General features: G+C 40.3%; 1 protein-coding gene across 1 annotated transcript; it reads right to left on the reverse strand.

Moving 5' to 3' along the window:
- Positions 1-7,743: 7,743 nt before the first annotated feature.
- Positions 7,744-11,025, reverse strand: LOC123896155. The gene is made up of 3 exons (XM_045946577.1): positions 10,553-11,025; positions 8,860-9,488; positions 7,744-8,765 (listed from the first exon to the last, which is right to left on the reverse strand). Exons 1-3 carry the CDS (start codon positions 11,023-11,025, stop codon positions 7,744-7,746), a joined length of 2,124 nt encoding a protein of 707 aa, XP_045802533.1.
- Between the last annotated feature and the right edge of the window lie 3,688 nt (positions 11,026-14,713).

The raw sequence follows: 14,713 nt of genomic DNA on the forward strand, positions 1-14,713 counted from the left end.
TGTACCAGTTGACTTGAATAAGTGCTTATGCTTTAGAACACATAAGTCTGGAGACCAATCTGAGATCATTCTCTTGAGGCAGATTTGTCTAAAACGTGCTTGATTCTTTTCTTATGAGTGAAACAAGGTTAATTTAATCCATTGCATCTGTTCTTAAATTAAATCACTCAAGAGCACTTGTTAGATCACAAAATGATCAGAATCAAATTAAAATTTAATTAAGGGTTGTTATCTTTAAAACATCAAAATAGGATTTTGTCTCAACATTTACCCCCGGATTTTTCTTTTGTTCAGATTTCTTAGGGGTCACCACGGTGCTCAGATTTTTTGCCGCGGCTTCAAAGCATCTCCTCGCAGCAGCTATGTCGCTGTTGATGGTAGCGACCTGATCATCCGGTGTGTAGTATTTCAGCTTCAAATGAACGGTTGACGACACAACGTACAGCTCGGCTAAGGTAGTCCTGCCGATGATGCAATTGTATAGCGAGGGGCAGTCGACGACCATGAATTGTGTCCTCACGGATTTCATTGCCTTCTCCTCGCCAAAGGTGACGATGAGGTTCACATATCCCCAAGGCTTGGTAGTCGACCCGTTGAACCCCTAAAGGTCAGGTCCTACATATGGAATCAGGTTCTTCTCCGACAGCTGTAAAGTTTTGAAGAGCCCTGAGTACATCACGTCGCACGAGCTCCCCTGATCTACGAGGATGCGGTGGACGTCGAAGTTCGCCATGCGAGCTCTCACCAATAGCGGTATCTGGTAGTTTGGCGAGCCCCCAGGAACTTCTGATTTGTAGAAGGCTAGCGGGTCGGAGCCTTCCTCAGGTTTGGAGACGGTGATGGGAGTCACCGAGCAAATATTTTTCAGCTCCTCGAATTTTCTTTTCACCGAGCCGAGGGTGACTTTGTTGAGCCCTCCCCCTGTTATCACCAGTGCTTTGGGGAAATTCTCCCATGAGCCATTCAGGTGGGCGTTGAAATGCCTCATGAGAGCTCCCTCATCCGACCCTGGGGATGGGAGTGGGATCTGGTGCTGAAATGGCAAGGGCCTGAGGGACTATGCCTCTGTTGTTTTCTTGCTCGGAGACATCAATGGCCATTGCGACCTCTTGAGGCTCCCGCTGTTGTTGTTGTTGTTGTACTTGTTCGCCGTTCTGAACGTATCTTCGGGCATAGCCCTTCTGTATCAGAATCTCAATGGCGTCTTTTAGGTGGACACAGTCTTCAGTGACGTGTCCATGGCTTTTATGATAGCGACAAAATTTCGTCCTATCAGTATTTGCCTTCATGGGCTGCTGCCTTGGGAAGTGGATCCCAGCCTTCTTGAAGTCCGCAGCGAAGACTTCAGCAAAAATGCGGTCTCTTGACGCATTCAGTGGAGTGTAAGTTGTGAACTTTCCACGTGGAGGTTTGGACTCCTTGATCCTATCCTCCCTTCCTTTTTCGTTACCTCTTCGCGAGGTTCCAGCTTCATCTTTCTCGTGGTTCCTGGGTTTTTCCTGACTTTTAGGCCTCCTTAAATCTATGGCCTTCTGTTTCTCCTCGTAGGCGATGTACTTCTTCGCCTTTTCGAAGAAAACATCCAACGTTTTCGGCTCTTCGATCCCGACAGCTTTGGCAAAGTCGCTGTCTCGACGGAGTCCCCTGTCGAGGAGGTACAACTTCATACTTTCTTCGACCTTTACCTCGACGGCCGCCTTGTTGAAGCGCTCCAGATAGGACCTGAGGGGCTCCGTTTCGCCTTGAATAATGGCTTCGAGGGTCGCTTCCGTTTTTGGATGGCGCTTCGAAGACGTGAAATGGGCCCGGAAGCGGGCGCAGAGGTTCGACCAGGAATCTACGGATCCCGGCGCTAAGCTCTTATACCAAGCCATAGCGCCTTTCCTCAGAGTCGTGGGAAAGAGCTTACACTTGATAGAGCCTCGTACATTTCTGTACTCGAGGAGAGCCTCCAGATTCTCGATGTGCTCGTCTGGATCTGTCGAACCATCGTAGGTATCCATTGTCGGTGGTTTCTCGAGACCGACCGGTAGAGGGAGTTCCCGGATTCTTCGGGAGAGGGGGCCTTGGTGGCTGTCCCTCTCTTCCGGGGATCGGTGTCTTTGGTGGCGAGGAGGATTGTCCCTTCTAGGGGAGTGTCTCCTCGGCGGGGGGGAGTTTCGAGATACTTCCTCGTTTCTCCTCGGGCTCATCCTCCTCTCGCTCCTTCGGCGAGGTGGTGAGCGTGACCTGGAGAAAGTTCTGCTCCTCACAGGTGTGGGTGAACGACGAGTTTGGCGAGCTTGCGCCGTTACCCTTGATTCAGCAATTGCGTCGATGCGACGGCTTTGTTGTTCGAGCCTTTGATTTTGCTGCTCGAATCTCTGGTTTTGCTGCAGTAGTAAGTCCGACTGGCGGTTGATTGCATTGACCAGCTGTTTACCCTGATTTTTGGTAAACAACCGCTAGTTTAAATTAATTACTTGAGAGATCAACTAGTAAATCTCGGGACAATTGTTCATGCATGGAAAAAGAAGTTCGAATGTTCATCGTTAAAGATATCCTTATTTTGCAAAAGAACAATGTGTTTGGTTTATGAAGCATAAATTGAATGCGAATAAAAGGGTGTTCACTCGAATGAGAGAACTGATTAAATGCAGAGTTTGTAAATGCTTAGAAAATAAAGACTTGTGAAAAGTAAATTTGCATTTAGAATGTAAAAGTTACAAAGAAAATAGAATGGTTCACTGATTCATACATCTTTCTCGAGTAACTCGTTTCTCGCTTTAACATGGGTACTTTGAGTGTTTGAGAACTTGTGTAAATGAATTGTGACCTCTACTTTACGACCACTTTAACGTTAAACTACTAAACTTTGGCCACGCGTCCCTTTGCATTTGAAATGAACCAAGGCTTTGAACCGTTGTAACTGTCGAAGTCGAATCACATTTGAAGGATGGAAAATACTCTAAGTCCACAATCTTGAGTGTTTCGATTTATTAATTTCAATCGAATTAACCTTCTATTCGAAAAGCAGCATCTTTTCATAACTTGCAGACTCATATGAAGCTATCTGAAGAATACTTTCCATCAGAACTCTCTTATTCTTAAAGACATTACCCTTCACCTTCATTAAATGATAAGAGAGTTAAACTCTCTTGTTTTTGAAGACATTTAAAACCTGGCACTATTTAAAGCCATTTAACAAACTTTTTAGTAATGAATGTCTTTGGAATTAGAGATGAAAACATGTTTTAGCTCAAGCTAAAATATGGGATAACAAATTGCCCCCAAAAATGCCTGTTTCGATTTGAATGATTCGAATGAAATAAGAAAATGGCATTTTTAAAGTACTTTGTCATATACACCACCTTCACTCTCCTTGTTTCGAACGGATGGTATCATAGCATTAAAGGGTAACCGCTTCGTTTCTAGCAAACTGTCACGTTCTGCACTACACTTGAGTAATGGGACACGTGTCCACTTGGGAAGTTGAATCAGAAAAGGCAAAAGGCGCCTTTTTTGCATTTATTCTCTTTTAATTAAATTTTGATTTAATCAAAAAGCTGCTATAAATACAACTTCACCACTTCAGTTGAAACTTTTCCAACTTCCTTCATTGTCTTACGCAATTCAAAGAAACCTTTCAACCTCCTTCTTTAATCTTTGAACGCAAAAGACTTCAAAAGCTCTAAACTTTCCCAGATCTTTAACCAATTTCTTCAAATCGTAACCTTTTCAGATCTCGAATCTGTGTTTTTCATCTTCCCTTTTACAGTTTCCATGGCGTCTTCATCCGATAGAACTGAAGTTCCTTTCGCTGGGAAATGGAACGAATTCCTCATTGGTGATGGTGGAATAAAATACGTCCCAGAGCCTAGAGACATCAAAGAACACAAGGAAATTTGGGAAACCCAGGTAATGATTCCTTTTGCTGTTAATAAAAATGTTTATGCTTTTGGTGGTCCAACTCCGGACGCAATCAACTTGACTAGGGAAGTAGATGAGATATTCCCTTGTCTCGAGACTTGTGAGCCTAGGATTTTTGATAGTAAACCCTATAATTTCGAATATCTGCTGACTAACTATAAACCCTTTCGATCCCATCCTTACTACGGAAATACCCTTTACCTTACTTGGCTTGATCGAGTAGAACATTCCTTTGGCGATTTCCGGAAAGATTATGGGATCTTCGAGCTAGTACAGTTTTCTAGGGTAGGGCCTAAATACCAACCTGAAATGCTTATAGCTGCTATGCATTTCTTCGAGAAATCTACCAATACTTTTCAGTTTAAAAGTGGTATGATGACGCCAACCCTATTCGACGTGTCAGCCATCACAGGGTTAAGACCCACTAGCAAGACTTATAACCCTTCTGATGCAAGTGACAATATCACTTTGAACTACAAAGAGAATGCTTTTTATGCCTATATCCTTAAGCATTCAGGGCCTGAGAATGAGGAAGTCTCTGATGAGGAGCATATGGCCTTCCTCAATTTGTGGCTATCCCATTTTGTATTCTGCTCTCGATCTCTCCAAATTGCTAGGAAATTCATTCCCATGGCTGTGCAAATACATGAAGGGAGCCATTTTGCTTTAGGACGCCTTCTGTTAGCAGCCCTCTATGAATCCATTGGTGAAGTATGTGACAACCTGAAAGGTTTGACCCCTGCTAAGTCGAAGTCGAAGAAAGCTGCTACAGATGGAAGCTTTCAAGCTGTTGGGCCTATGTGGCTGCTGCAATTGTGGCTCAATGCCACTTTTGAAAAAGAACTTGGCTTGTTCATTCCTACTGAACACCAAGCTTCGATAGCCGAAAGGGAAGTCGAAGGTACTCGCTTGATAAGGCTCCAACCTAACCCCCTTGAACAGAATTCCCAACAACTTTTCATGAAGTACATGAAAATTTTCTTGGCCATTGACCAATTCAAACCTGAACATGCTCCTTTTGTAAAGAGAACTGTTGGTCCTTACTGGTTTGTCGAAGAGATGCCTGTGTTGAACCCAGATGTTGAGGAAGAGGTAAATGAAATTTGGACATCTTACTTGGATCCAACCATCCTGTCTATTCGAATTGGTACCTTATCCTCTGAATATGGATTGGTCGGATATCAACCAAATCTGGTTTCTAGACAATTTGGATTTTCGCAGATTCGACCCAACAGCATGTACTTGAGGAAGAAAAACGTTGTACTTGGGACTACAGTTACTTCTACTCTGTATGAGAAGTATTTGAAGGTTAGTCGAGAACATATTTATGGCTTCGAGCCATTTGACTTCAACCTCTCTTTTTACTGCACTCAAGAATTTGCCAACTGGTGGAGGCAATACTTTTATAGTAAGCACCTGGGAGATTCAGCACTCATCTCCAGGCTGGAGAGTGGTTTCACTCAGCCTCAGATCAATAAAATCGAACGACAAATCAAAACTGCAGGTAACTTGTCTTTCGATGTGTACTTTTCTCTTTGCCATATACTCCTGTGTTTTTCGATCTAAACATTTGTTTATATTTCTTAGTTACAAAGAAACAAGCCACAGAAACTGTGAAAACAGTTAAAGAGAAACAAGCACCAAAGTCTGTCGAAACAGTTGAAGAGCCTTCTAAGGTAATTCTAAATCGAAACTCTCCGATTGAATTTTGAAATCTCAAAGTTAAATTTTCCATCTCTTCTAATCTATTTCCACTTGCAGGCACGTAAAAGACCAACCAACACCACTTCTACTGAAACTGGCCCATCAAAGAAACCAAAACCTAGCATCGTAGTTGATAGTGAAGAAGAAGAGGTTTAATTCTTTTACTTATTACTCCTTATTTATTTTTTCCAAAACTCTTCTAATATTTCTTGTTTCGATTTTCACTAACAGGAAGAAGAAGAAGCAAGCTTTCGAAGGAAAAGGAGTCAGCCTCCTGTGCACATCGAAACGACTAATCCAGAAAATATTTCTGATAGCCCTTCTGCTGGAGAGAAGGAGAAAAAGAAGAAGGAAAAGAAAGAAAGAAGAGAAAAGAAGAAAGAAGAAAAGAGAGGTTCAGAGGATCAAACCCGGGAGAAGAAGAGAAAGAAGCCTAAATCTTCGAGTGATCCTTCTGCAACTGATCTCAAGACTCCTTCGATTTCGAGCGAGCAAAGAGAGCCTACCCCTAAAGCTGTGACTCAAGAGGATACTGCTATGCCTGATACGCCCTTCGATGACTCGAACAACATGCCCCAGCAAGACACTATTCCAGAGGTATTTTTACTACTTTACTTACGTTTTCTCATTTATGATAAGTAAAGTTATATTCCCTCATAACTGGTTTTGTTTTTTAGGAAATCATATCAAACAAGTCTAGTGGTGATACACTCAAAGATAGTGAGACCACTATTTCTGAAAAGATCATACCAGAGCATCCTGAATCTGCTGAAACTGATAGCAAGACTTCTCCTTTCAAGGAGTGGAACGAGACTGCAGCAGTCGAAGTCGAAGCCAATGAAACTTCCTCAGAGGAAGAAGAATTTGATTCTGAAGCCATGAAGGAAGCAGAAGCTGGAGGATCAGAATTGCTACCTGAAACTTCAACTTCGAAGCTATCAGCCAGCCTAGGGCTTCCGGAAGAAGAATTCATTGCTCTGCAAAGGGATGATTCAGAAGCTGCCTTGAAACTCTTGCTTTCCAAGAAGACCCCTGATCCTGTGAGTTCGAGCGGACCAAGTAATTCGACTGCTTCAGATTCAGAAATCAACTCTTCTGTTCGACAAGATTCCCTGATTTCCAAACTATACAATGACTTTATCAATGGAGACATTTTGGCATCAGTGGAGGAGCATCCTTCCAATGCTTTTAAGCACAAGTCTTTTCTGAATAGGTTGCACAATCCTCACACGGATGTCGAAACCCTAGGGAAGGTTATCAAACTTGAGTCTATTTTGGATCAGTTTGCTATCACTGTGCAGAATCTAAGGCGCAATTCTCAGAAACTTGCTGGTCAACAAGCTGCTTATGATGCATTATTCGAGAAGGCGATGGCCTCCCAGTCGAAAGTCGATCAGATGAAGGCACAGGTTCAACAACCAGGCCTTGGAATTTAAGAGTGCGACAATAACATTGTTGCATGGGAAGCAGAGATACAATCTTTTCGAGCTGAGATTGATGATCGAGAGAAGAAGATTCTCGAAGAAAAGAACAAGCGCTCAAAGATTGAAGAAGCTGTTGCCGCTACCACTCAAGAATCTATTCGAGAAGCTGCAAAAGAAGGAATATCTCACTTCAGTGCTGCTGCTGTGATCAAAGAAGAGATCAAGTCTCTCGAAGATGCTATCAAGATCCAAACCGTCGAAGTTGGCCTTATCAAGGATCATTATGCAGATTTCAAGTCCAAGTGTTTACCTTAGACTTTCTTTTATGTTTTTTAAGTTTTAACTATTCAAACAATTATCTGGTTTTATTTCATTTGGTTTGTAACCTTGACAATTGCCTTTTATGGCATTTTTACTTTGCTTATGCCATTTCAATTTCATTTCGAATCTTTACTCTGTGCTAATCTTAACTTCTAAAAGCGTTGGATTATATTTTTTCAAATACTTGCCATTTATATTCAATGTTCACTTTTCTGAAGTTAATTCTTCTATCTCATATGCACCATTCGAAAATACTTGTATTATTTTAAAAGGTCCTTCCCAATTCGGGGACCATTTGCCTAAAACTCTATCTTTTTTGTCCATAGGCAAAATAACTTTCCAAACTAAATTCCCCACATCAAAGGCTTTCGACTTAACCTTTTTATTATAAGCTTTTGCCACTCTTTCCTTGTCTACTTAAAGTATCAAGCGCTCTTAGCCTTTCTTCGTCTAAATCAACCAATTCATCATACATCATACTCCAATAATGGTCGATTGGTATTTCCATTTGCCTTTGAATTCTGATGGATTGCAAACAAATTTCTACTGGTAACACAGCATCATGACCATATGTTAATCGAAATGGAGTAGAGTTTGTTGACTCTTTAGGAGAATTTCTACATGCCCATAAGACTTGATTTAAAGTCTTGTTCCAATTTCTTGGCTTTTGAGCAATATGTTTTCTGATTAATCCAATGATAATCTTATTGGCAGCTTCTACTTGACCATTTGCTTGCGCATAATAAGGTGTCGAAGTCAAAAGTTTAAACCCTGTTTGCCTAGCAAATTCTTGCATCTTTCGACCAGTAAACACTGAACCTTGATCAGTTGTGATGGTTTCAGGAATTCCAAACCTATAAATGATGTGGTTTTGGATAAAACTTATCACTTCTTCCTGATCAACATTGGGCAAGGGTATGGCTTCGATCCATTTAGTAAAATAGTCAATACCAACTATTATGTATTTTTGCTTTTTTGATGATGCTGGTTTTATTTCACCAATTAAATCTAATGCCCAACCTCTAAATGGCCAAGGTTTTATTATTGAATGTAGTTCACTTGCAGGTACATGTTGAATTCCTGCATGTTTTTGACATTCTTGGCATCCCTTAGCAAAATCTATACAATCTTTTAACATGGATGGCCAATACATGCCTTGTCGAAATAAAAGCCACTTCATCTTATGGCCTGATTGGTGAGAACCACAAGCTCCACTATGAACGTCAGAGATGGCTATATATGCTTCAGTTTCACTAAGGCACTTTAATAAAATTCCTTCAAGGGTCTTTTTGAATAATTCATTACCAATGATTACATAATTTGATGCCCTATATTTGATCTTTCGAGGAGCATTTCCAATTGGATTTTCCAGATATTCCACAATTGGTTTCCTCCAATCACCATTCACTAAATTGTCAATGACAAAAACTTGGAATTCATCATAAACATTACAATCTATTTTTTGATCAGAATTATTTATTTCATTCTGGGACCTATATGCCCCCCCCAAGTTTTGGCGTTGACAATTCCGAAAGCATTGGCTCATGAGAAATCAGTTTATCTTTAATCTCCACTAATCGTTCTAATTTCTCTTTGGACACCTTGTATCCAGAAGCAATCTGTGCCAAGTCATTTGCTTCCTGATTCTCTATTCGAGGAACATGTTCTATGTCGATCGAATCGAAATGTTTTAGTAACGCATTCGCTATGACAAAATAACGAATCAAATGTTCTTTAATACATTTGTACTCTTTTGTCAATTGTTTCAAAACTAATTCTGAATCACCTTTTATTTTAATGTCTTTTGCCCCCAGGCTCAACAGTATTTCCAATCCTGCTATTAAAGCCTCATATTCAGCCTCATTATTTGAACAAATACCATTGATTTTATATTTAAACTTGGTAGGAATTTTTTGTGGGGAAATTATTAAGACACCAATTCCTGTTCCATGTTGATGCTTAGATCCGTCGAAGTACAAAATCCATGGCTCTAAAGCAACATAGTTCTGGGGTGATTCAATTGCTGAATGATCAACAATAAAGTCAGCCACTATTTGGCCTTTAATTGCTTTCAAAGGTTTGTATGAAAGTGAATACTCAGAAAGAGCTAAAGCCCATCTTCCAATTCGACTATGCAGAATTGGTTTTAACAGCATATGCTTAATAACATCATAATGAGAATAAACATAAACATCAATAGGCTTTATATAATGCTTCAATTTCATACAAGAAAAATACAAACAAAGACAAAGCTTTTCAATACTACTATATCGAGTTTCAACATCATTAAGGACTCTACTTAGATAATATATGGCTTTTTCTTCACCATTTTCGTCCTCTTGGGCTAACATACTACCTAATGTTGTATTGGATGCTGAAATATACAACTTCATAAACTTATTTCTAATTGGAGGCATCAGAGTTGGAGGATTAGACAAGTATTTCTTGATTTCATCGAATGCTTCTTGCTGATCCTGCCCCCAAGTGAAAACGTCTTCTTTCTTGAGTCGAAGCAATGGTGAAAAAGCTTGAGCTTTACCACTTAGATTCGAAATGAATCTCCTCAGAAAGTTGATTTTTCCCAACAAGGATTGAAGTTGCTTTTTGTTTGTTGGAGGCTTAGTCTCCAAAATAGCCTTTGTCTTATTTTAGTTTATCTCAATGCCTTTTTTATGCACCACAAATCCAAGGAAATCCCCTGCATGTACACAAAAAGCACATTTTAATGGATTCATTTTTAATCCATATTTCCTCATTCTTTCGAATGACTTTCTTAGACAAACCAAATGATCATTTTGTGATGATGACTTAACAATAATATCATCAATATATACTTGCATAAAAGTATCTATAAAATCATGGAAAATTGAGTTCATTGCTCTTTGGTATGTGGCTCCAGCATTTTTCAATCCAAACGGCATCACGACCCATTCATAGGTGCCTAAGGCCCCTGGGCATCGAAAAGCTGTTTTTGCCACATCTTCTTCAGCAATAAAAATTTGATTATATCCAGAATATCCATCTAGCATACTAAGATACTCAAAACCTGCTGCTGAATCTATTAGCATTTCTGCCACAGGCATGGAATATTCATCTTTGGGGTAGCATTATTTAAATCCCTAAAATCTATACATATCCTAAGAGAACCATTTTTCTTAATGACGGGAACTATATTTGCTAACCATTCGACATACCTGGCAGTCCTGATGAATTTGCTTCTCAGCAGCCTTTCAATATCCTCTTTGATTTTAGACAGGATTTCTGGTGCAAACCTTCTTGGTGATTGCTTAACTGGTTTCTTGTCTGGTCGAATAGGTAATCTGTGTTCGACCAAATTTCTGTTTAAACCTGGCATTTCATTGTAATCCCAAGCAAAACAATCTTTGAACTCTTTAAGGAGTTCAACCAGTTTATCACGTAAGTCCTTTGGGATATTGGCACTTATGTACGTTGGCCTTTTGATCGAGCCATCTCCAATATCTATTTCCTCCAAAGGGTCCTGGGCTTGCATCTTTTGACTAGAATTCGAAGGATCTTTTTCAAATCCCAATGGTTCTTCATCATAGATGCAGTCCAACTTTTGGATAGTTGGCAATATTTTGCCATTTTCACAATTATTGGCTTCGACAGCCATATTCTCTTGCAGCATAGTGGCTTCCAAAGCCATGTTTATTTTGTTTTTGGCCTTATAAGCCGAAATCTTGGCCCAAGCATTGGGCTTAGTCATTGTGGTATTCTTCAAAGTCCCACCCAGTTGGGCGGAATTTGTCTTCATCCACATATGGACCATCATCTATCTCCTCTCTCTCCCAAATAAACCCATGAGTTGGATCTAATTTGACATAATGGTAGACATTATCAGCAGGGGCATAGGCATATCCCTGTTCAGTACATGGCGAGATATTCGCCAATTTCTTATCAAATGAATGCTTGGTTATGTGGTGTGTCTCAGCCCTAAAATAACTTTGATCGGCTTCGATATTCTCTACCACACCATCTTCTCTCCAAATACTTACCCTCTGATGGAGAGTCGAAGGCACTGCTCCTACACCATGTATCCACTCCCTTCCTAGAAGCAGATTGTAATTGGCCTTCGATGCCACAACCAAAAACAAAGTTGGCCTGACAGTGCTGCCAACCGCTACATCGACTTGAATTGCCCCTAGTGAGAAACCAGTCTCACCTTCGTAATTCGAAAGAACGATGTTGTGAGGGTGCAAGTCAGTAGAAAACTTACCAATCTTGGTAATCATGAACTCTGGCATCAGATTTACTGCTGCTCCTCCATCAATCAGCACTTTGTTGACCCCCACATTGTTTACTTTGGCCTGAATAAAGAGGGGTTTCAAATGATTCTTCATTCCCTCAGTTGGCCTCTCAAAATTGGCCATCTGTTCCTCTAAATAGCCATTATTCATAACATAATAACACATTGGCTTATGTAAAGCCAATTCACTTTCATCGAACTCATCCTCCCCTTCAGTTACTTCTGACCATACGTCATACTCAGCAGGCAGAATAGAAACTACGTTCACCAGCACATCAAATTCAGGATCTGAATCAAGAAGATCCTCATCCTCCAAGTTTTCCTCTTCGAGCTTGTCATCAACATTTCGATCAGCCAATGGTTGAGACAATCTTTCCTTTGGAGGCCTTCTGGTCACTTCGACCACCTGTTTTCCTTTGTTGTTTTCTGTCTTCTGAGCCTCCTGAAGTGAGAGTTTCTGTTGGCGTTGATGTCTGCGCCATTGTGTTCTTGTCATGGGATTCTTCCCCATGTAGTTGTTCCTGTAAGCATACTTCTTCGAATCTCCAGGCTGACTCGAATGGCTCTTACTCGAACTTCCCTTGTCAACAGAATTTCTGACAAAGTTTGATGCATGACCATGAACCCATTTGTTCATTGGTGAGTTGTTGGATGGCACAAAAGTACTTGAGTTGCCCAACCTTTGATATATTGGTTTGGCATGCGCCATATTTTGTCTTTTCATTGGCCTTGACTTTGGCCAATTCTCTTTGTTTCTCCTGAACGGTATAAACTTGTTAAGGCCCTCAGTAGCCTTCTTATCGAATACAGCACTGCACCTTGGGCAAAGCATAACTTCAGACTTGTTAAGCTTACACCTTTGCAGAAAATCAATCAGTTCCTCTTCAGCCCCAGGGTATACTACTTTCATCTTCTCGTAGTATTCATCTTCTGGAATAGAAACTAACTGTGCGCCTCCTGACAGGTCCATGGCATCGATCATTAAACATTCGACCGGTTCCACATAGGAAGCATCTGATATCTGTAATGGATCCTCATCAATTTTCATCTGTTGTTTGGACTTCTCTCCAAACTTCAGCCTTCCATCTTTCAAAGCTTTCTGAACCAGATCCCTGAAAAGAACACATTGTGAGGTTTTATGACCCAGAAAATTATGAAATTTACAAAAACCTCTTTTCTTTTGTTGCTCAAGGGGAGGTACTTTTAGTCCCTTTGGAACAACAATTTGGCCATCAGTAACCAATAAATCAAATATTTCATCACATTTAGTTATGTCGAATGAATATGTCTTAGCAACAAATTTATCATTTTTAGGTTCGACAGGATTTTTTCCATTCGAAGGTTTTAGTAATCTACAGACATAAGGAGGGCCAGGTTTTAGTTCGGCCACATTGATTTCATTATCCTCTATGTCTTCATAATTTATCACATATTCCTCATCATCATCTATTGTTTCGACATAGGCAATTTTTTCCCTCTTTTGAAACTTTGATGATCTAGCCTTTTCAGCCTTAAGGCGTTCGACCTGTCTCACTCTATCTGCTAACTGTGCCATGTCTCTTAGATGTTGTGTATCTAATTTCTTTCGAATCGAATAATCTAGGCCTCCAGCAGCCATTTCGACTAACTCATGTTCAGGCACTTGGGTAAAGCATCTAGCCTTGAGTAACCTGAATCTATTCAAGTAATCATCTATGGATTCTGGCGTTTTTCTCCTAACACTGGCCAATTCCTTCAAACTAATCTTAGATTGGCCCATGTAAAACTGTTCATGGAAAACCCTTTCCAATTGAGCCCAATGATGAATCGAACGGGGGGGGAGTGTTGTGAACCAAGTGAAGGCATTTTTCGTAAGGGAATTTGGGAAATATTTCAATCTTAAATTTTCATTATCTGCCAAGTTTCCTGCTTCAGCAAAAAATCTTGCCACATGCTCCACCGTTGATTCAGTTGTATCCCCAGCAAACTTTGTGAATTTGGGAATTTTCCATCCCCTTGGCAATTCAGTCTGTAGCACATACTCAGACAAAGGGGAAATGAAGTTAGGCCTGTGCAAGCCAACATTGAAACCATTTTGGGTTAATATCGTTTCGACTAGATTTGCCAAATTATCTTGTTGTGCAAAATTGTTTCTTTGCACATTTCTAACTACTTCGTCAGCGTTTTGATTTCTATTAACCAAGACTATCCCAGGATCTTGAACTTGGTTCACCACTTGGACCGGTGGATCCTCTTGCACCACTTGTGGCACTCGATTATTAGGAACTTCATCATTAATGGGAAAACCCTGATTTTGAACATGCGCTTGATTTCGAATGGGTTGAAGGTTTTGGTTAGGCATTGCAGGTGTGCCAAAGAAATCTACGATTCGCCCCATCTGATGGGCTAACAACTGATAGTTGTTATTTGTATTATTGATCAAAGGTGAAATTCTGGTATCACTAGAATGATGTTGCCTAAGATGTCCCAACAACTACTTTATGATTAACGTTGTTTCTATTGTTGGCACATCTTATATAACATATAAAAACTGACAGAAAATAAATAAATGACACAAGTAATTGTTAACCCAGTTCAGCCAACTGCCTACTCTGGGGGATACCAATCCAGGAAGGAAATCCACTAATAGCTCTAGTTACTAAGACCTCCAGCAAACCCTAGGATTTACGCCTTAAACTAAGACCTCCAGCAAACCCCTGGTTTACGCCTTATAACCTCGACACTACTCATGCAACTTCTGCCTAGGAACTCCTAGACATGAGATCCCATCTCACTTCCACTCACACAACACAACCTGTGTTGTTTAAACAATATTAAGAATGATGTGGCGACAACTTGCCAAGACAACACTTCACTTTTGCTTAAAAGCTTCAAGTGAATCACACATGGTAAACTCCGTACTTCAAAGCTTAGGAGTCACCTTAAAAAAATAAACTTACTTCTTAACTCGTGTTATAGAATCCACAAGCAAGAATTACAAACAAACAATAAAAGACTCAACAAAGACTCAATATGTGTAACTAATATTTTTCAATGAGATAGTTAGCCTTGAGTTTTGTCTTCGTATATATAGCATAATAACACGCTC

This window comes from Trifolium pratense, linkage group LG7 (genome assembly GCF_020283565.1).
Source record: "Trifolium pratense cultivar HEN17-A07 linkage group LG7, ARS_RC_1.1, whole genome shotgun sequence".
Classification (NCBI taxonomy): Eukaryota; Viridiplantae; Streptophyta; class Magnoliopsida; order Fabales; family Fabaceae; genus Trifolium; species Trifolium pratense.

Bases quoted from the DNA above. Each gene is read 5' to 3' on its own strand.
- LOC123896155 (XM_045946577.1), bottom strand. From the start codon at position 11,025: ATGGCTTTGGAAGCCACTATGCTGCAAGAGAATATGGCTGTCGAAGCC. The intron at 9,489-10,552 runs GTATGTCGAATG...AATTCTGCATAG, and splicing joins AAATTCATCAGGACTGCCAG to TCGAATTGGAAGATGGGCTT. The intron at 8,766-8,859 runs GCATATAGGTCC...TTGACAATTTAG, and splicing joins AACGCCAAAACTTGGGGGGG to TGAATGGTGATTGGAGGAAA.